This window comes from Ornithorhynchus anatinus, chromosome 10 (assembly GCF_004115215.2).
Source record: "Ornithorhynchus anatinus isolate Pmale09 chromosome 10, mOrnAna1.pri.v4, whole genome shotgun sequence".
NCBI classification, from domain to species: domain Eukaryota; kingdom Metazoa; phylum Chordata; class Mammalia; order Monotremata; family Ornithorhynchidae; genus Ornithorhynchus; species Ornithorhynchus anatinus.
The window spans coordinates 22,607,135-22,630,670 of NC_041737.1; the positions used below are offsets into that span (position 1 = coordinate 22,607,135).

The following is a 23,536-nucleotide window of genomic DNA, read 5'->3' on the forward strand; positions in this document are numbered from 1 at the left end:
TCATTTTTTCAAGCCCTCTACCTTTGTATGAAAGCTGCAGCTTTTACATTCCATGTATTACTTGATATATATTTTTAGTAAAATATTGTTAAAGACATGAATTATTTTAGATCCACCTTCCTAGAGGAGAGACCTCTTGTTTTTCACAGTACCTTAATGTCTACTAAAAAGAGCTATGGGTTGATGGCTTAATACTTTTTCCTTTGGGGTTCACTTCCCCTAGTCAGAGGAAGCTTTGAGGTGTAGATTTATTACCACATGTCATTAATTTACTATCCAAAATACAAAGGAACTATGGGGTTCTATTAAAAGCAGATATAAAAATGATAAAACATTTACTGAGAGAGGGGGCTTTTTAATACCACTGATTATGCAAACTAGATATTTTATATGTAAAAAAGAATGAAAAAATATTGTATTGAAATTATTGGTAATAAACACTTACCATAGGACCCCAAAAAGAGTGGATAAAAGGGGCAGTGCAAACTATCACCTCTGTAAAAATGGATACAAACTATAGTTATGTATTAACACTAATGTCGGGTTTAAGTATGGAGTGTCCCAAGGGCCTAGTACAGGGCTTAGCACACAGTAAACATATAGTTGATTAAGTGTCAGTATGTCACTTGAGCCTATACCACATGAATAGCTAAAATGCTATCCCACCTTGGTTCTCTGCTCATTGTGGGCAGGGAATAGGTCTGTTTATTGTTGTAATATACTCTCCCAAGCACCTAATGCAGTGTTCTAAACACAGTATGTGCTCAAAAATATGACTGACTGACTGACTGAATGAATGAATACACCTGAAGAGTTTCCAGTACTCTACCAGTCTTGGCTACAGAAGGGAAAATCAAGCAGAGGCATACCCATTCCACTCCTAGCTTAGGCAGTGGCTAGAGAGTAGAAGGCAATCTGCTACAGGTCAAAACTCATCTGTGCTGGGCAGCAAGGGTATGGGAGAGAGTAGAGGGTGGAAACTCAAGTTTACTGCATGAAAGGGGGCAATGGTAAACCACTTCCATATTTTTACCAAGAAACCTCTACGGATACACTACCAGAATGATTGCAGGTGGAGGTGGGGCATTTTGGGAGAGATGTGTCCACGGTATTGCAATTGAACAGAAACGACTACACGGCATAATACAAGACTCCTATTGCTATAGTCTTGTTTTATTGGTTGGGTTTTTTTTTTTTTTTGGTGGGGGGCATGGGTATTTCAAAGCTAATGCTACTGAATACGAATTCTTAACCATGAGGGCAAATATGGCTCAAAGAACTAATGAATAATTGACAATCCATCCCAAAAAGTGTGTAGTTTGTTGCTCCACTGATGCATTTACCACTTGCAGGACCAATCACTGTTTTTGAGGGTGACTCTTGAAATACACAATCTTCCTGAAGTCTCTACTAAAGAGGAAGAAAATCCTCTCTGGGCTATTTCATTTGTTTGTTGGTTTGCTGCTTTGTTTCCCAAGAGCCATCTGCTATACCACATTGTTTCCAACTGTGTTTTACCATGACTTTAAAACATTTGTTCTCCATCCCTGCTTGTGCGCCCTCTTTCATTTCACCCTACAGCAGCTGCTTGGGAACTCAATTTTCTTCTGTTCCCAGTGGAGCTGCATTGGGATGAACACTGTCTACTCCTTAAAAAACAAAAAAACTCTTTATTATCCATCTCCTGTCACAATAAGCAGAAAGTCCTTAGTTGACTTTGAGACACTCCACCAGCTGTCCTCATCTTACATATTAGCTTTCCACCCATCACTCCCAAGCTTGAATTTTTCTCTCCTTCTATGTTAATTTTCCAATTGTACCTAGCTCTCAACTCTCCCACCTCCAACTTCTACTTCATGCTAACCCTCCCCAGGATGGAATTCACTTCCTTCCCCCCAAATATGGAGACCTTAGCTCGCTCTCTCTCCCTCTCAGGGTCACACCTGGAGAGTTTCCAACTTTACCAGTCTCCACTATTGGAAGGAGAGTCAAGCAGAGGCATACCCATTCCATTCCTAGCTTGAACAGTGTCTAGCAAGTGGAAGGCAATATGCTACTAGTCAAAACTCACCTGTACTGGGCAGTAACGGCATGGGAGCGAGTCGAGGGCAGAGAGTCGTTTACTGCATGGAAGGAGGCAATGGTAAACCATTTCCGTATTTTTACCAAGAAAACTCTATGGATACACTACCAGAACAATTGAAGATGGAGGTGTGGCATTGTGGGAAAGATGTGCCTATGGTGTCACTATGGGTCGGAGACGACTCGACAGTATAAGACAAGACAAGCTTTATCTTTAAGGCTCACCTAAAACCCAACCTCTGCCTGGAAACTTTTATCAATTAATTCGCAATACTCCAGATAGGTCAGAACATCATACACTCTCGGCACTTGTGTACTTTAATTCCTTCCTTAATACTTATATTCAAATCATATAAGAAATGGATAATCCATTTGTACATCAGTCATTTGCTCAGCTGGTGTGTTTGCATTGCTGTCTGCTTCATACTTTTTCTTCCTCTAGATTTCATTCTCTGTAAAGAATGCTTATCTCTCCCCTACCAATAAAGCATTTAGCTTTGGCCCAAGGAAAGACCTATGCACTACAGCCATTGAATCTGCTGCCTAATATAGCCATTGGCTTCAAAGCAATGTTAGTATGAATTCCATGAAAAGGACAAGATATGACAGCAATAGTTATATAGAGTTCAAAAATTTGCAAGTGAAGTTCAAAGGCAGTTGGAATTAGTGTAAAACTGTATTCTCCAGTTGGGACACCATTATTTTCCAGTTTTAGACATTGAGGATGCTATAGCACACCTTCAGATACGCTTCCCCTTCCCAGGGTTCTCCAAAGAGAAAGTAGCCTGCAACTCCACTTCCACCATACTTCCTGCACACATTTCTATCTGATAAGCTCAGTACTTATTCTGTGGAAAGTAGAGAGGGGAAAGCTAAGCCCCTTGGAGAATGACCAATAGACTCATCACTGGATCCCAATCCCTTCTCCAAAGAGCACCTAACCAAGCAAGACCAATTATCTTAACCTTGGTTCAACCTTCACAACATTGCTAAAAGCCACTCTTTCCTCTCTAGCCAAATTGCTACCCCTTTCATCCAAGCACTTATTCTACCCCACACTGATTATTGAAATCAGTCTCTTTGCTGACCTCCCTGCCTCCTGTCTCATCCCAGTCAAGTCTATACTTCCCTCTGCTGTGCAGATCACTTTTCTACAAAAATATTCTAAAAATAATTCAGTCCATATTTCTCCACTCCTCATGGACTTCCACATCAAACAGAAACTCCTTGCCACCAGCTTTAAAGCACTCAATCACATTGTCCCCTCATACCTCACCTTGCTATTCTACTATAACCCAGCATACTTTGCTCCTCTAATGTCAACCTTTTCACTGTACCTCAATCCCATCTATTTTGCTGTCGACCTCTCTCCCACATCCTGTCTCTAGCCTGGAACACTCTCTGTCTTTATATATGACAATGATTCTCCCTATCTTCAAAGCCTTATTGAAGGCATATCTCTTTCTCTAAGCCCTCACTTACATTTCTCCCACTCCTTTCTGCGTCACCCTGATTTGCTCCCTTTACTTACATATCCATAATTTATTTATTTATATTAACGTATGCTTCCCCCTCTTGACTATAAGCTTATTTTGGGCAGAGACTTTGTCTATTATATTGTACGCTGCCAAGTGCTTAGTACGTTGCCAAGTGCTTAGTACGTTGCTCTGCATACAGTAAGTGCTCAATAAATACAATTGATTAATTAATTGGAGAACTGGAGGTGCAAGGTCCCTTATAGGGTTTCCACTCTTGGCACAGAGGATAAAAGCAACTAGATTTCTGTTTAAAACTCTGTACAGTTTGTCCTCCCATGCTGGGGGAAGATTTGGACTCAGTGATGAAGAAGAGTCAAAAACAGTATTCATTAAAGCAGTCATTTAAAGACTGCTCAAATCAATCTGCCTAATCAATATTTCCACAAAGGACAATACAACCTGTGAACTGAAAGCCACTGTAAGCCAAAGGACTAACAATGGGAAAGAATCCACATATCAATCAATGGTATTTATTAAGCACTTACTGTATGCAAAACACTGTACTAAGCACTTGGGGAAGTACACTACAACATGACACCTGCCTACAAGGAGTGCTGTAGTGGTTTTAATATCAACTTTAAAGTGAGAAGAAGCACTAAAATAATCCCATCAAATACAAATGATAATTTTTCTTTTGTGGGGAAGAGAATTCTCCATTAACAAATTTTCTTAGAGTCTAGTAATCAATGGAAAATTTAAATTCTATCTAGTATCTACAAAGGAGAAGCCTCAAGCTAAGACCTACTATTAGGGTCAAATGAGCCATTCAAAATCAACCTTACCAGAGTCACACACCAATCTTTAAGATCTTTGGACCTATTCTATTAAGCTGAAAATAACTACCAGCACTTCACCAAACAGGCACAAGAATAATCAGGAGAAACACATAAGGAAGCAGCTTCAAGGCACTCCAGCCTGCCTGGGAAAATCAAATCTAGTACAATCCTATTCTACCATGATGACTTGTGAAAAAAGTACTAGAGTTGGGCTCTGTTAGCACCGTTAGTTATTTGGCAGGATCTGTCCATTTTTCAACCTGCTTTTAGATTTGCCTACTACGAACTGCAAATTGTCAAGTGACTAATTGAGGAAATTGATGAAATTCAGATTACTGAAAGTGTCTATAAAAAGATTTGGAAATTGAAGCACAAAAAGCTTTCTTTTTACATTTGTTACACTTCTTACAATACTGCCAAATTTCTATAAAGATCCTAATAGGGAAAATACATTTTCCTTCTTCCTCTAGAAATAAATTTAAAATCTACAGCCCTCTAAGTAGTTTATTTCAAAATTCTATCCTAGGAAAATGTAAATAGGATGATACTTTAGGGGTTTTAACTAAGATATTAGAAATGCAACCAACAAATATGGAAACTATAATTCCTTTTTAATTGACAAAATTAAGAATAGTTGCTGGTTTTTCCAGTCTAGAAATTTTAAGAAATTTAATAATTACTTCCCCAGCCAATGTTCCACAAATTTGGGAAAACCCAACTGGATTTCAGAGAGATGACTGAATTTAGATATACTTCAACTGAATGGTTTGGTAGCTGATACTTGTCTGCAGCTGCCTGTGTCACAAGTGGGACTCTGACACGCTCAGATGGTTGATCATGCTCTTTTTGACTTACATACCCTGACTGCATATGATTGATCCCTAAGATAATTTACTTTCTTACTTGTGTTTGGAAATCTCTCCCCCTTAAAATCTGCTGTGCTACAGCTCACCCTATCTTTAAAGTCCTTTGAGATTCTACCACCTTTAGGAAACATTTTCCAACTGATTTCTCTCATCTCAGGTCATGTCTTTCCAGTAAACACCACTAGTACGTAGATAGATATTGACTCTCATACTCCACTTATTTATGTTTCCATACTGTTGCTACTACTAACTGTATCAATCAATCATATTTACTGAGTGCTTACTGCATGCAGGGCACTATACTAAGCACTTCAGAGAGTACAAGAAAACACTGTAACAAACATGTTCCCTGCCCATGGAGATCTTACAGTCTAGAGTGTACAGTCTAGAGTTTACAGTCTATCAATGTACTTCCTTCAGCTGATCTGTCTGCCCCATTACAGTACAAAGTTCCTCAGGAGAGCAATTGTATCTCTTACTTATGAAGCAACTGTCCACCGGAACACTTAAAATTGTGTCTACTCCACTGAATTTTGATTCCGGTATTACTATTGCATCTCATTTTTAGATAAAACTGTATTCAAATCATTCAATCAATGGCATTTATAGAGTGCTTACTGTGTGCAGAGCACTAGAATGAACACTTGAAAGAATACAATAGAGTTGACAGAATTGGTAAACATACTTCCTACCTTCAGGGAGTTCACAGTTTAGAGGGCGAGATAGGCATTAAAATAAATTGCATATAGGGTAAGTAGCTGAATATGAGGATGTTCACGTAAGTAATGTGGGGTTGCAGGTGGGGTATCAAAGTATATTGGGAGTAATAATAATAATAATAATGTTGGTATTTGTTAAGCGCTTACTATGTGCCGAGCACTGTTCTAAGCGCTGGGGTAGACATAGGGGAATCAGGTTGTCCCACGTTGGGCTCACAGTCTTGATCCCCATTTTACAGATGAGGGAACTGAGGCACAGAGAAGTTAAGTGACTTGCCCACAGTCACACAGCCGACAAGTGGCAGAGCTGGGATTCGAACTCATGAGCCCTGACTCCAAAGCCCATGCTCTTTCCACTGAGCCACGCAGCTTACAGACCTAGGTGCATTGGTCACACAGAAGGGTAAACGAAAAGGTTGGAAAAATGAAATGTTAGTCAGGTAAGGCCACTTGAAGGAGCAGTGATTTTAGAAGGGCTTTAAGAATGGTGAGAGTGGTGATTTTTCAGCATTTAAAGAGGAGGGAGTTTCAGACCAGAGGAAGGAAATAAACAAGGCATCAGTGGTGAAGAGAAACAATACTGAGGTACAGTGAGTAGATGTGTGGGCTGGGTATAGCATAGTATAGTAAATACTGGTAGAGTAGGAGATTAACAATGTTAGATAGGAGAGAAGCATTCATTCAACTGTATTTATTGATTGCTTACTGTGTGCAGAGTACTGTACTAAGTGCTTGGAAAGTACAATTTGGCAACAGAGACAATCCCTTCCCAACAATGGGCTCACAGCAGTGTGACCTAGTGGAAAGAGCACTATCCTGGGAGTCAGAAGATCTGGATTCTAATCCTACTCCACCACTTACTTGCTATGTGATGTTGGGTAAGTCACTTAACTTCTCAGTGCGTCAGTTACCTCATCTGTAAAATCCAACCAACCTTGGCTTCACGGGCTGTCACCTCCTGGTTCTCCTCTTATCTCTCTGGCCATTCATTCTCAATCTCCTTTGCGGGCTTCTCCTCCCCCTCCCATCCCCTAACTGTAGGGGTTCCTCAAGGGTCACTTCTTGGTCCCCTTCTATTCTCCATCTATACTCACTCCTCTGATGAACTCATTCGCTCCCCAGGCTTCAACTATCATCTCTATGCAGATGACACCCAAATCTACATCTCCTCCCCTGTTCTCACTCCCTCCCTCCAGGCTTCTATCTCCTCTGCCTTCAGGACATCGCCACCTGGATGTCTGCCCACCACCTAAAACTCAACATGTCCAAGACAGAGCTCCTTATCTTCCCTCCCAAACCCTGTCCTCTCCCTGACTTTCCCATCACTGTGGATGGTACTACCATCCTTCCCATCTCACAAGCCTGCAACCCTGGTGTCATCCTTGACTCTGCTCTCTCATTCACCCCACACATACAAACCATCATCAAAACCTCACTCCCTCGGTGAACTCATTCGCTCTCACGGCTTTGACTACCATCTCTACGCAGATGACACGCAGATCTACATCTCCGCCCCTGTCCTCTCCCCCTCCCTTCAGGCTCGCATCTCCTCCTGCCTCCGGGACGTCTCCACCTGGATGTCTGCCCGCCACCTAAAACTCAACATGAGCAAGACTGAGCTCCTCATCTTCCCTCCCAAGCCCGGTCCGCTCCCAGACTTCTCCATCACCGTGGATGGCACGACCATCCTTCCCGTCCCGCAGGCCCGCAATCTCGGTGTCATCCTTGACTCGTCCCTCTCGTTCACCCCACACATCCTATCCGTTACCAAGACCTGCCGGTTTCACCTCTACAATATCGCCAAGATCCGCCCTTTCCTCTCCACCCAAACGGCTACCTTACTATTACGGGCTCTCGTTATATCCCGGCTAGACTACTGTGTCAGCCTTCTCTCTGACCTCCCTTCCTCCTCTCTCGCCCCGCTCCGGTCTATTCTTCACTCCGCTGCCCGGCTCATCTTCCTGCAGAAACGATCTGGGCATGTCACTCCCCTTCTTAAACAACTCCAGTGGTTGCCTATCGACCTCCGCTCCAAACAAAAACTCCTCACTCTAGGCTTCAAGGCTCTCCATCACCTTGCCCCTTCCTACCTCTCCTCCCTTCTCTCTTTCTACCGCCCACCCCGCACGCTCCGCTCCTCTGCCGCCCACCTCCTCGCCGTCCCTCGGTCTCGCCTATCCCGCCGTCGACCCCTGGGTCACGTCCTCCCGCGGTCCTGGAACGCCCTCCCTCCTCACCTCCGCCAAACTGATTCTCTTTCCCTCTTCAAAACCTTACTTAAAAATCACCTCCTCCAAGAGGCCTTCCCAGACTGAGCTCCTCTTCCCCCTCTACTCCCTCTGCCATCCCCCCTTTACCTCTCCGCAGCTAAAGCCTCATTTTCCCCTTTTCCCTCTGCTCCTCCACCTCTCCCTTCCCATCCCCACAGCACTGTACCCGTCCGCTCAACTGTATATATTTTTGTTACCCTATTTATTTTGTTAATGAATTGTACATCGCCTTGATTCTATTTAGTTGCCATTGTTTTTACGAGATGTTCTTCCCCTTGACGCTGTTTAGTGCCATTGTTCTTGTCTGTCCGTCTCCCCCGATTAGACTGTAAGCCCGTCAAACGGCAGGGACTGTCTCTATCTGTTGCCGACTTGTTCATCCCAAGCGCTTAGTACAGTGCTCTGCACATAGTAAGCGCTCAATAAATACTATTGAATGAATGAACCTGCCGGTCTCACCTTCACAACATCGCCATTTCCTTTCCATCCAAACCGCTCCCTTGTTGGTATCACCTCCCATCATATCCTGACTGGATCACTGCATCAGCCTCCTTTCTGATCTCCCAACCTCCTGTCTCTCCCCACTTCAGTCTATACTTCACTCTGCTGTCCAGATTATCTTTCTACAGAAATGCTCTGGGCATGTCATCCCGCTCCTCAAAAATCTCCAGTGTACTTTCCAAGTTCTTATTGTACTTGTACTTTCAAAGTGCTTAGTACACTTTCCAATTGTACTTTCAAAGTGCTTAGTACAGTAAGTGCCCAATAAATATGATTGAATGAACAAATGAATAAAATGGTAACAACCTGATTATCTTGTGCCTGACCCAATGCTTAGAACAGAGCCTGGCACATAAGTGCTTAACAAATACGATTTTTTCAAAATGTAGGGGGAAGTGTTTCTGTTTCATGTAGATATGGCTAGGCAACTACTGGAGGCTTTTGAGTGGATATTGCTAGGCAACTACTGGAAGTTTTTGAGGACTGGAGAGATGTGGAAAGAATCTTTTTTAGAAAAATGATCCATGAAGCAGAGTGAGGTATGGACTGGAGTGGTGAGAGACAAGATGCGGAGAAGCCAGCGAGGAGGGATATAATTCCTTGGATATAATTCCAGTGTGGTAGCAGTTTGGGTGGTGAGGAAGGAGCAGAGTCTAAAGACGTTGTGAAGCTAGAACTGACAGGATTTGGTGACAGACTGAATAGGCAAACTGAAAAAGAGTGATGAGTCAAGGATAATGCCAAGGATAATGGCTTGTCAGAGAGGATGGTGGTGCTCTCTCGTTTTGGGAAAGTTGAGGGGAGAATAGAGTTTGGGTAGGGAGACAAGGATTTCTGTTTTGGACAAGTTGTTAGAGGTACTAGTGAGACAAACTGCAGAGACAGAAAGAGGTTTGGGATAGAAAGGTTGACTTAGAGGTAAATTATTTGAACCTTGAATTTGAAATAATGAACTTTGCATGATTTTCTATGGGAAATGATATTGCATTTAGAATTCCAAACAAGCTAGATATTGGCATCTCCTATTAAGAAGAATGGATGATTTTTGGTTCTGGGACTTCAGGCCTGAGAACCTGTATGAAGCAATTGATTATAGCAACAGTGGTTTGGGAAATACCACTAGTACTTTTGTCTCTGCCAGTCATGTATCCATTGCAACACAGACTGAGCAGGAACTGGGGCAGCATGGCACACTGTGAATAACACTGATGCTTTTTGATGTGATGGATCCATTTACAGGTTAATTGATCACAGCACAGTGCTTCATGAGTGCTATAACCCAGCTCTCTTTAGCTGGCTATTTTTTAGGATTCTGCTGGACCTGTCCCAATGTGGAATACCAGAGAAGAGTGTCAAAATCTTTTCTTCTGGGAATGACCAGGCATCTGTAAGGGCTCCCAAGTGAATACCATTCAGGGGTCCCAGAGGAACTGGAACTGTTCCACCCCATCCTGCAGCCTGGCAAAAACCAAACTCCCTGGACATAAGAGGGTACTGGCCAATATATTCCCAAGATCTACATTTGGAGTAGTTCTTCCTCTGCTTCTGCTTCAGGCGAGAGGCTGCCTCCCTCTGCTTTCTAAACTGGTACTCCATCATTGTGGGGTTTTGTCCTCACTCCAGCGACCAACACAATCATTCAGTCATATTTATTGAGCACTTCCTCTGTGCAGAGCACTGTCCTAAGCACTTGAAAGCAGCAGAGTGTGCCAAAGTGGTACTTTTCAAAAGAGATCATGCTTGTTCTGACAGCATAATTTTTGTTTTCATGGTATAACATTAATTTGTGTCAGAACACAATTTTCTGTGTTCTGTATCCATGTGTTCGGTTGTAGCTGAAAGCACCTCTACCCCCTCCCACACACAGTTAACTAGTAAGGCTAGATCATTGTTGGGCTAGTGTGTTTGACCCACATTGGGTCTTTGTTTCTATTTCAATGCCATGTGAGCTAGAAAGATGACTGTTTTCTGTCCTTCACTGTTGGTGATCCTGTCCTCACTAGTTGTTACTGAGATTGGTTCCTAGATGGTGCTGATGAAACAACAATGAAAAATATATAAGAATTAACTGGATATTTTAGAGAATCTCACCAGTTCACAAAATCACAAAAAATAAACTTTATCAGTTTCTAGCAGATTAAGTGATACCATGTAGCACTTTGGAATGATTGTTTCTGAAACAGAAATTATCACCACCCAACTGACACCAAATATAGTTAACACCATTAATTCGGCATTCCCAACAAGTTTGCCACAGAGGTTCTACTGTAAAACGTCTAGGAACTGCTCTCTTTGTATAGAGCCAGGAAGCTCTCAGCATGTAATATGATGGAAAATTCTCCAAAACAATTCAGCCAAAAGTGGTCATTTGTCCATGTCACCAAATGTTAAGAGTTAAGCTATGGTATCCACAGCACATAGAGAAACCTTAACAATTAATATACAATTTGCAGGGGAAATACTTCTTTAAACCAGACACTATTATTGTAACTTGACCACAGCAATTACTCAATAATTACATATTATAAGATAGGTAGAAAGTACCTTCTGATCACTGAGAACATTGGGGATGTCACAGCTGTTTCTAACCTATGATAGGCTTTACCAGAACTGGCGAGATTCTCTAAAATATCCAGTTAATTCTTATATATTTTTCATTGTTGTTTCATCAGCACCATCTAGGAACCAATCTCAGTAACAACTAGTGAGGACAAGATCACCAACAGTGAGGGACAGAAAACAGTCATCTTTCTAGCTCACATGGCATTGAAATAGAAACAAAGACCCAATGTGGGTCAAACCCACTAGCCCAACAATGATCTAGCCTTACTAGTTAACTGTGTGTGGGAGGGGGTAGAGGTGCTTTCAGCTACAACCGAACACATGGATAGCACTTCACTGTCAGCAATTTCAGCAGTGTCAGCACTGTCAGCAGTTTTCCTAATCGTACAATAGCACAACCAATTTCTGTGCTAAAAACTGGACAAGTGAAAAAAGATACTCAATAATATTATTCTCTAACCGATATTTTAAATCATGTTTGAATTCCTTACCAATCTTTGGCCACCAACATGATTTGAGTTGGACTCATGTTTGTGTATAAACATTGCAAGATGTCACCAGCTGCTTCCTCATTTGGTAAATTTGTTTTTGTGAGCACTTCTTACCAAAAAAGCCAGTGAGCATCAATCATTTGTCTCTCTGTTTGATAAATGTCTGGTGTTTTGTCATGATCACATTTGCTTATTGTTGCTTGCCTGGATGATACATTTGTTGAAAAAAAATTAATGAGGCTTGATTATCAGGCTGAAATATGGATGTTCAGCAGTAACTTCTGAATTTTCCAGTTGTCACAATTTTCTTCAGATGTTTAAGACTCACTCCAATTTGTGATTCAGAAATGCCTCCTCTGACTTCTTTCTTTTTTCCAGAGAACTGGAATTAGTTGTAGTACTTTTAGCTTCAGACTTGCTTCTGTTACAACTTACTACTTTCTTCCCTTTCCAGTTTCACCTATAGAATTTTCCCATTTATTCTATACTTCATATATAACATTTGGTGGCTTCATTCTACTAATAATCAACTGTTAGCACCAGACCATATGTGCAAACACCCAGAATGGTTACATTACTAATATCTGTGATATCTGTTAAGGGCTTATGCATGCCAAGCACAGCACCAAGCATTAGGCTATATACGAGAAAATCAAGTTACAGTCCCTATCCCACACAGGGCTTACATTCTAAGTAGAAAGAAGAACAGCTATTGAATCCAGATTTTACAGGTGAAGAAACTGGCACCAAGAAATGATGTGTCTTGCCCAAGGTGACAAAGAAAGCCATTGACTTAGCAGGGAATAGCATCCATGTCCGCTGACTCCCAGACCTGTGCTCTTTTCATTAGACTATGCTGCTTCCCCAAATTTTGCTTTAGACACTTTTTAAAAAAATGGAAAAATTATACTAGTTTTTGCTCCTTCTACTTGTCTACTTTCAGCTTCATAATTTTTCTACTACATTTACAATTCAAGTCAGAACAAATGGCAACCCCTTTATATTGGGGATCCGAGGCTCTGTTGCTGATGTTCCTAGGAGTTTGGCCCCTCCAAGAAGGGGACTTAACATGCAAATTCTGCCTGGAGAAAGTGGTAGCTTTGACATCTCTAACCATAAAAAAGCAGGAGGAACTGGTAGCCTCAGACAAATCAGGAATGGTACAGAAGTGAATCTCGGGAGAATCCTAAGCTTTTCTGAGCCATACCCGACATGAAATAAATCAGAGTGCCAGATGGGCTATCATTCATTGGAAAGAAGACTCTTGAAAAAGCAGGTGAGGCAGATGGGTGAGGCAGAAGGAAGGAGACAGAGCAGAGCTAACTCATGTATTTAGGTTTTATTTTGAGGAGCAGTGGACTTTGAATATAGAATTTGGGTGAAATAGGCTATTTCTCATTCTCATTTGAGTGTGCCTAACTGAAAATCTTTTCATTTCCATCTTTGAACAAACAGGGAAACTTCATCTGTCCACACGAGGGAGCTGAGAAAATGTCCTGAGCTGGCTAGGACATTTGTGTGCATACATAAGCAAGGTCTTTCTCATCCAGTCCCAAAACCTGAAACCTGTCAGAGGGCTAGGTTTCTGCATGAGACCCATAGAGAAGTGGAAGCCACATTAGGAACCACAAACTGGAGAGAGAAGTGATATTTTTAAAAATTATGACATGCTACCCTAAGTGTTTCTAAAGGAACAATCAGTAAAGGGAATTTTAGACCAAACAAAAATACAATAGAAGTTAACCATAAATAGTTAAAGTGCATCTTTTCCCCACAACTTATGATGCTGTCTGCTCAACTCACAAATCTTCAGTTACATTAAACAATCATTGTTTCTCCAACAGAAGCATGAGATAGTCATGTGGTTCCAACTCTGAATAAAACTAGAATTAAATTATCCAATCCTATTTAGACTGCATGACACAATTTTATTAGGCAATTACTGAAATTAGCATCAGAGTATATATTTTACAATCTACCATGTAATCTTATATAGTAATTTTGCATAGTAATGAAATTTAGGGAGGTAGAGCAAAGAAAAGGAGAGGATAGAAATCTGCATGAGAAATACATCTATCCTCAGTGATTATTCTCAGGCATTTTCAGATTTCAGAATATTGCCATGGACAATAAAGGCCATTTTGGACACTAGAACTATGAAGAAGGAAAACATCATCCGATAAATAATTGTCCTTGATAGGTAGGATGGACCAAGGCAAGTTGCACTATTGCATTGGGCCAGTGTTAGTCTACTTAGTGTATTCCATGTCCTCCACCTCTACCTGTAACCCAGCTTGCAGCCAACACCTGGATTAATTCTAGTTGTGGTTTACATCTAAACTACCTTGCTATCACCTACAGCTACCCTGGGAGTTATAACTCAATAACCTGGAGGGTTCTCCAGCGTACTATCAGAGTTTGAAGCCCACCCTGATGGAAAGAATTGGATCCTGCCACGAGCGAATGTAGGTTCTGAAGATACATGCCAAGGGAAGCCAGAAGCTCTGTGGGCAGAGAGAAACACCTGTCAAGACACAGAATGTTTCCTGCTCAGACTGTCATTAGCACAAGCTAGAGGAGAAGCAGGCTCTGGAGGTACTAGGAAATTGTAGCTCTGTTCTGGGTCGAATTACTGGATCATAAAAGTTTTACCTTGAAAAGTAGCAGCATTGCGAGATATTAAGAACTTTAAGGTAGAACTTGTTGTCTGAAGCACCTGCTGAATATCCTGCTGGGCTGCCAATTGGTATCTTTCTTCCATCTTTTTGGTACAGCAAGTAGGACCTTTGGATGAACATACCTGAAGATCAGGACCTGAAAAAAAACACATTTCCTGCTTTCATATGCCAGCCATTTTGGTTTCAGTAAAAAAGAAAGAGCTTTAGGCAGTACGTCCGTTGTGGGCAGGGAATGTGACTGTTCATTGTTATATTGTACTCTCCCAAATACTTAGTACAGTGCCTTGCATATAGTAAGCACTCAACAAATGATTAAATGAATGAATTACGTATAAAAGCAAACCAACTAAAAATTTTCAAAATGTTTCTAGTTATCCCCAATTTACAGATGAGGAAATTAAGGCACAAAGAAGTTAAGTGGCTTGCCCAAGGTCACAAAACTAGCAATTAGCAGAGCCTAAAGGTCCTCTGATTCCCAACCCCATGCTCTTTCCACTAGGCCATGCTGCTTTAATTTACTGACTCAAACCTTATTTCCCTTACTTTACAAGAGGAAAACAATAATTTTGGGAGAAAAAAACAGGAGTGGAAATGTGGCTCTGACCATCTTTCCTATAGCCTCTTGGTAAAAAATGAAGTCCAAAATGGTGTGTCTTGCACTCTTCACACTCGATCCTGGGAACCCAGAATATGCATTTAGAAGCTTAGGTGTAGCCAAAATAAAATAAATGAATAACAGAAGATTGGAAAACAAATAGGATGAATAAGGCAAGAAACTGTGATTTAACTAAAATGTTGGACATGTATTCACCACTATACTTCTCAAAATAAAAAATATTAACCAAATGAAAAGTTATTTTTTCCTTCCTTTTTTAATGTTTTAATGTTAAATTTCCTTCTCTCACTTCCCATATCAAAATAAATGTATTTCCAAGGAAAAACTTAAATTACTGTCTAACAAGATTACATAAAAATGGTATCAAGAAGTATTATTTTTAGAGAGAAAATTTCATACAAATTTTGTAGTACAAAGTTACCCAAACGTGGTTTTGGTTTTTTTTTTTTTAAAAAATGCAAACTTCTAAAGGACCAAAGCTTAAAGAGTGTTTGGGGAGTATAGCAAAGTTGAAAGTCATGTAGCAGACTGAAGAACTTCGGAGAGCTTCAATTAATAAAATGGATGAAAACCTTGTGGGTCTTTTTTAGTACGCATATCATTTTTGTCACATTTCTTTTATAAAACTAGTCTCTGAAACTTAATTTTTCCCCAGATGACTACTGTGTTCTTAAACTGGATGGTACAGAGTTCAAAGCCTTTTAATTACCCAAAGGAGATATGTGCAGATGGGCACACACACACACACACACACACGTGTTACAAACTCACATATCATTAAAAAGACCTCAAGCCTTTTGTGTTGTAGAAAGAGAAATGAGGTAATCAATTAATGAACTGATCAATCATATTTATTGAGCGCTTACTGTGTGCAGAGCACTCTACTAAGCTCTTGGGTGAGTACGATATAACAGAGTTGGTAGACAAATTCCCTCTCACAATGAGTTTATAGTCCAGAGGAGGAGATAAATATTAATATAAATAAATTACAGAAATGTACATAATAATGATAATGATGATGATGATGGTATTTTTTAAGCACTTACTATGTGCTAAGCACCATTCTAAATGCTGGAGGGGTACAAGGTAATCAGGTTGTCCCACGTGGGGCTCAGTCTTAATCCCCATTTTACAGATGAGGTAACTGCGGCACAGAAGTTAAGTGACTTGCCCAAGGTCACATAACTGATAAGTGGTGGAGGTGGTATTAGAACCCATGACCTTTGACTCCCAAGCCCATGCTCCTTCCACTGAGCCAGACTGCTTCTCCGTGGGTTACATAGGTGCTGTGGGTCTGGGATGAATAAAGGGAACAAATCGGGGTGATGCAGAAGAGAGTGGGAGAAGAGGAAATGAGGGCTTCATCAGGGAAGGCCTCTTGGAGGAGATGGACCTTCAGAAAGGCTTTGAAGGGATGGGAGGGTAATTGTTGGTTGGATATTTAGAGGAAGGATGACCAGGCCAGAGGCAAGACATGGGCAAGAGGTCGGTGACAAGATAGATGAGTCTGAGGTAGAATGAGCAGGTTGACATTAGAGGCCCAAAATGTGCAGACCGGATTGTGGGAGGAGAGCTGCAAGGTGATTGAGTGCTTAAAGCCGATAGTAAGAAGTTTCTGTCTGATGCAATGGTAGGCAGGATTCAGGACCCAAATTTTTCTTCTTTACTCACTAGACAATTTCAAGTATTTTTCTACATCCCCACAAATTTCCAATGCAGACCATCTCTACCTACACCATAGGCACTGTGATGAGAGCCATTTTTGTTTCTCTTCCAAAATGGGATGGGTAGGGAAGATAGGTGGTGCAGGGCCCTGGAGGATCCCCCAAACTCTAAATTGGAAATAGTGAGAGGTTTTATCCAGCATTGCTGCCACGAAAAGTGGTTTTAAAATTCTCTTCGAATGAACTTGCCATTTTCCAATTTTACATTTTATGCTTTAGGTGCTATAATTTTATGTTTTAATTGCAAACCTATCCACTTCCTTCTGGGGGTGTGGTTGGGGAAGTAGTTTTGAAAGGTCATTGTAAGTGAACCCTAAGAAGAAAGCTATGGAAAAGCAGAAATGGAAGGATTGGAAGCAGGAGGGGGAAGACAAGGCAGATGGTGTAGCTGAAGGAGTGAATAATATAAGATGAACTCTGGGACCTATTTCAGATCAAGCTGGCCATAGTCTAAGAAAAATAGGTTTGGATAGGAAAGAAATATAACATCAGATGCGAGCAACTATTAGCAAGACAGATCTTGAAATAGATTTTAGTATATACTGGAATGTTAGATTTTTTCCTATATTAATATCCTCAAAATAAATATTCACAAATCAGATTTCACACAGTAGGATCAGAGTCAGCAGTAAAGCATCAAAGAGTAACAAGTGCAATATAAGGGAAAGTTTTGATAATAAGCCTTACTGGTATCTGCCTGTCTACTGCCCAGAGTGACCAAACACTGGTTCAATCAATCCATCAATATTAGTCCCTGAGAGCTTACTGTGTTCAGAGACCAGGCACCAGCACTTGGGAGAGTAAAACAGAGTGGGTAGGCATGTTCCCTGTCCACAAGCTCCAGTCTAGAGGAGGAGACAGCCACTGATATAAATACATTAGGGATTTGAACATGACTGCTGTAGGAACAAAGTTGGGGTGAATATTAAATACCCAAAGTGTACAGATCCAAGTGCGTAGGTGGTACAGAAGGGCGAGACTCTCCCCTGTTCAGTCATTAAAGCTGCTTGGACATCTTAACATGCCACTCAGCACACATCACTACCTTCCTCAAAAATCTCCAATAAGTACACATTTCTCTCAAACCAAAACTCTTAAGCATTGGATTTAAGGTTCTTCAGCTTTCCTGTACTCCACCAAAAGTCTCCTATGTCTGGCTCACATTCCTATGTCCTACTATCTCTTTCATGTCTGACATTGTTCATAGTCATTGTTCCCCTGTTCCCCTGCGTGGAACACTCCCCTACTGTAAATAGACTGCACCACATTTTTCCCCATCTTCAAATCCCTTCTAAAAAGTCCCTTCTCCAAATGACATTTCCCAATTATTTGCTATTTTCCTGGCCAACCCCCATCAGCTACCTTTAGCACACATGCCTTTACCTAAGTATTTGTATGCTTACTTTTATTCTACTTATGCCATTTGAAGTTATATTTTTACTACAAAGTATAAGTATATCTGTTTGCAACATATGCTAGTTTGTCCAGCGCTTAGAACAGTGCTCGGCACATAGTAAGCGCTTAACAAATACCAACATTATTATTATTATTATCTTTCCAGTATAGTGTAAGTTTCTTAAGGGCAGGGACCACGTCTATTATTCAACTGTATCTTCTGAGTGCCCAATATAGTGCTTTGACTTCAGTACATAATCATAAATTTTGATGATGATGATGTTGAGCAATGGTTTTGCTCATGCAAAGAGATTAAAAGAAAATATAGTTATCACTAGACTACTCAAAAACTTCATTATAATCCTTTTTCTCTTCTCCCTATCAATAACAATGTTCATAACAAGGGTACCAAGAGTGTGAAGCTATTTTAAATGTTTTCCTAGTAATATTTATCTTAGGTTTAGGTCCTTTTGTCTGTTTGGAGAGTTTATCAGTCAAGGGAGCTCTTTTTCTCCAAGGAGAAGTGTGAAGAAGGAAGAAAGCTCTAGTTTATGACATAGGCAGTAAGGCAGAAATACAAATAGAGGAAGCAGTTCACTCAGCTGGCAGAGAAATTACTGCAGGATAGCTTCACTACTCATCACCACTCTCCCAAAAAGCCAAGCATAGATTTGGATACTAAATACTGAAAAGAGAAACAAGATTCATTATTTCTCTACAATTAGTTACACTCCAATAGTGAGAAACTGTACATGGAAAATCCTCATTTTTTAATGATCATAAGCTAGTGTACAGTTTAATTAAATGTCCACCTAAAAAGAAATGCTGTTTATAACTTGCATTCACCAACCTAGCTATCAATCAGAGGGAAAAATGAAAAATAAAATGAAAAAGAAAAAACAAGGAAAGTGAAATTTCAAAAAAACTTTAGTGATATTGGGGATGTTTTTAAGACTAGTTTGAAATGAGAGATGTCAATGGAAGGAGAGTTGGAAGTGGAAAAGAAGCAGATTTGAAAATGAAACTAGACATAAAGGAGGGAAAAAAAACGAAATTGGATCCTCTGACTAACACAACTGTGGGGAAAATTCTGATAAGATGCCTCAAACCCAAAATTGGATCCTCTGACTAATTTCAAAGAGAACTAATTGTTAACCAGGCTTCTCTGGAGGGAAAACCCACATTTTTTCATACATTAGACAGCGCCAAAAAAAAAAATTAAAACAGAAACAAAACCCTGCTTGAGATAACTGCAAAATGCCTACTTTTCAGGCTCAACTCTGACCTTGCTATTTTTCTCTCCTTGTTTTCTTGTATCATTTCACTCTTCACTCCTTTCCTTTCGGCTTCTCTAGTGAAATCATCTCTGCTGAGGAAACTGTGGTCTTCAGCCAGAAACTGTGGTCTTCAGCCACCTGGAGTGTGTGGCAGCAAACCTATGCCCAAAGAGTGGCAAAGGCCTCTCCTTAAAGACTATCACTGGGGGCCTCGGCTAGTGCATGACCACATCCTACACAAAACCTCAGAGCAGAATTACTCTGCTTCACCTCTTTAATGCCTCATTATTGAGGGTTACACCTTTTGGGTCCTCAGCAAATAACACAAGATTTTCCACTCCAAGGTGTAAAAGACAAAGCTACCCAATAACTCATTTTTTCTGATGAAGTTATGCTTAATTTTCTAGCAGTTTGTGCGTCTAAGGGAAGTAGAACTGCTAACCTCAAGTATCAAATAATAGTAATAATGATATTTGTTTAGCTCTTACTTTGTGCCAAGAACTGTTCTAATCGCTGGGAACAAAGTAGTCAGGTTGGACAGTTATTTTCCCATATGGGGCTCATAGTCTTAATCCCCATTTTACAGATGAGGTAACTGAGGCACAGAAGTAAAGTGACTTGGCCAAGGTCATACAACAGGCAAATGGCAGACCTGGGATTAGAAACCACATCTTCTGACTTCCAAACCTGTGCCCTTGCCATTTACCTTTAGCATTAATGTATACATATATTCAATTATTAATTTGGTCATTTTGCCCCAATATACTTATGTTACTAACCACTACATCCTTGTTCTTGCTCCTGCTATACCTACATGATTGATATTTGCTTGCCTCAACCACTTAGGCTGTAGGCCCGGAAACGCTCACAGCAGGGATAATGGTTTTGGCACACAGAGGGTTGTGCTTATCAGAACAGTGAGCACTAAAATACCATTAGTTGATTTGACTAACAATTAAACTCAATACAGATCAGTGCAGTCAAAAGGTCCTGCCTGGGAACTTTGCTTAGGAACCTAATCTTTAAGAAGTGTGACCTAAATAAGACTGTAGCATGACTTATAGCCATAGCAGATTTTCTCTTGACCAAAGAGGTCATTTCTTGGCAATGAATCCCCAACCTTCTCTTCATCTAATAGTGTAATTCAATTAAAGTTTTTAATGAGCCCAAGTTCAATAGTCCTTATATTCAAAATAACATCTAAGTCATCCACCTAATGAAAATTGGAATCTCACGAGGAGATCTCTTCCTCCCATTTAATGAAGCTTACTACGTTCAGCTCTTGGGTTTTATGCAGGTAGCATTATAGAGCTTCAGACTTGACCCAAACTCCAGGTGTCTTTTCAATAAACATCTTCTTGCTTTAAAGGACCAAGGACATAGCCTCTGATGATGGGAGCTTTATCTGATTGTCAGAAACAGCCTTCCAACATGGCTATGCAAATTCCACGACCTTTCAACGGGAGCATGATGAACTGCTGAAATAGCATACAGCTATATTGAGGGGATAGATCCCTGGCAGATGAAAGCAAATCAGCCACTGGGCCACCTTTTACTTGTGTTGGATCCATCTTCCTTCTTTTTGAGGAAACCTGAGGATAGCTGAGTTGGCTCCAGAAAATCTCGTCTTCCCAAATTCCAATGAAATGAGGGACACCATTGTCTGGAGCTGGTTCTCAGTCACTCAATGAGTGACCCATGTTGGTGATCTGACGCAATCAGTCGATGGAGCTGGGGAGCTGGCAAGGTTCTACACCTCTCAATGTATGGGTTGAAAGGAATCTGACCCAAAGAATTTCTCCCTAAGTGCAATGTAGTCTGGCAGCTAATGCAATATTGATATTGACACACATCAACAGTCATTACGACCAGTGTAGACAACTTCACACCAACCCCAACAAAAACAATACAAAAACTCATAGATATTTTCTATGCCTGGATTGCAGATCTAGCTTAAAAGCCAATGTCCAAAAGTGGTTAAGATAATTTGATTTATCTATCACAACACACCTGAGGTTACGGTGGAACTTGAGAAGCAAAATGACTTAGCTTATTAGTAGTAGATAATGGATGTCTTCATATTATATTTTATTTAAAACATAGAATTATCCACAGAGCCTCATAATTTGTTTTAAGCAGTGAAAGATATGGCCTGCCCGTAAAAAGAAATACAATTTACTTCAGATATGGGCATACATTAGGAAGGTCAATTGATTTCCAAGCATATTTCACCTCTAGCATTGAAAGCATCCTTGGGTTGCTAGTACTACTAATAATAATTATGGTTCTAACAAATAGCTTATTATTTACTAATCACTAACTCAATTAAGAGCTGGGTTAGACAAAAGATAATTCAGGGGGACACATTCCCTTCTCCCATATGGGGGCTCAAAGTCAAAGTAGAAGAGTGTAGGATTTAAATAATAATTAGTATATACTATGTGCAAGGCACTTTACTAAATGCTGGGATGGATACAAGCAAATGGGGATGGATACAGTCCCTGTCCCTCACAGGGCTCCAGGCTCAATGCACATTTTACAGATGAGATAGCTGGGGCCTAGGGAAGTGACTTGCCCAAGACCACATGGCAGACAAGTGGCAGAGCTGGGATCAGAACTTTTGACTTTCAGATTTCCAGGCCCATGCCCTATGCACTTCATTATGCTGCTTCTGTAAAAAGCCCACTATGCCATCCATAAAAAGTCCATTTTACAGATGAGGAAACTTAGGCCCAGAAGTTAAATGATTTGTCCAAGAACCCATGTTCGACAAGTGGTAGAGCCAGGATTAGAACCTACATCCTGTGACTTCCAGGTCCATGATCTTTCCACTAGGGCACACTGCTTAAACAACTTAAGGAATGCAAAATTTGAGAGTCATTTCCATACAAAGAGGACTCAACCTACATGGAACAAGAGCATCTGCTTAGAGCATTTAACTACAGAATTAACTTCAGTTACCTGCCACATTTTAACATCTTTTGGCCACAATCTCCAGCAACCTCAACAATAAAATGATAGCAACAACTTACCATTATTTACTTCAGAGTATCTCATTACCAACTCGAGTGAACTTGAACATGGAATGCATTCTTTCGACATTTTAATTTAGTTCCTACAGGGAACACAACTGCAGACAGTATCTCCACTGAAAATCAGTTAATACTGTCTACTGAGCATTCACTCTGCGCAGAGCATTGCATTAAACATTTGAAAGAGTACAAGATCCCTGCCCTCAAGGAATTTACAATCTGTGGGGTGAAGAATATAGAGTCAAATTAATTGCAGATACTAGGGAAAAGAGAATGGGAAAATGGACATGTGAATACGTGCTTAAGAAGTAGGATATGCAAGTCCTCCCTACTTAAACTGTGAGCCCCATGTGGGATAGAGACTGTTTCCAACTTGATTATCTTGCATCTACCCCAAAGCTTAGGACAGTGTTTGGCACATAGTAGCTGACTACCATAAAAAAAATCTGTAAATGCAGAAGTGCTACAGGAAGTTTGAGTGACTAGGTGGAGCAAAAGTAGCACAGCTAGTATTACATATCTAAAATGATGGGATATCTGTATATTTCACATGTCATTCATTTAACCTCTATCTTGTTTTCCTTCTTTCACACACACACAGCAGTTATATATGAGGTTTAAATAAAAGATACCTAAATGATCACACTATTTACTTTGGCTGCTACTTTGTATTTGCTAAAATGCAAATAAACTGTGCTTAACTACAGTAAGGGCCATTATGCACAGAGTGAATCAGTGAACCAAAATTGGGACACTATTTAGAAGTTTAGTATTTAATCTGTTTAATAGTTTCTAGGACTATTATGACTGACCATTAATTTAAGCAAAATCTGACATGCCAACATGCATATCTCAATACTGTATTGGGTCTCCACTGATTCTCTTAGAATTCCATCTAGACATACTTCTACATTTTAATATCTCAAAACAAATTAGTTGCATTAACTATGGCTTTGGTTCTGAGAGTGTTGTAGGTATAGTAACAATTCAAAAAGAAATAATGTCATAT

The 23,536-nt window shown here is 40.4% G+C and overlaps 1 protein-coding gene across 1 annotated transcript in view; it reads right to left on the reverse strand.

Moving 5' to 3' along the window:
- The window catches only part of LOC120638649, a 95,993-nt gene that overhangs the window by 27,711 nt on the left and 44,746 nt on the right, over positions 1-23,536 (reverse strand). Inside the window, exon 3 of the mRNA XM_039913282.1 lies at positions 14,458-14,619. Coding sequence (XP_039769216.1) covers positions 14,458-14,619 — 162 coding nt within the window. The remainder of the gene's footprint in view (positions 1-14,457; positions 14,620-23,536) is intronic.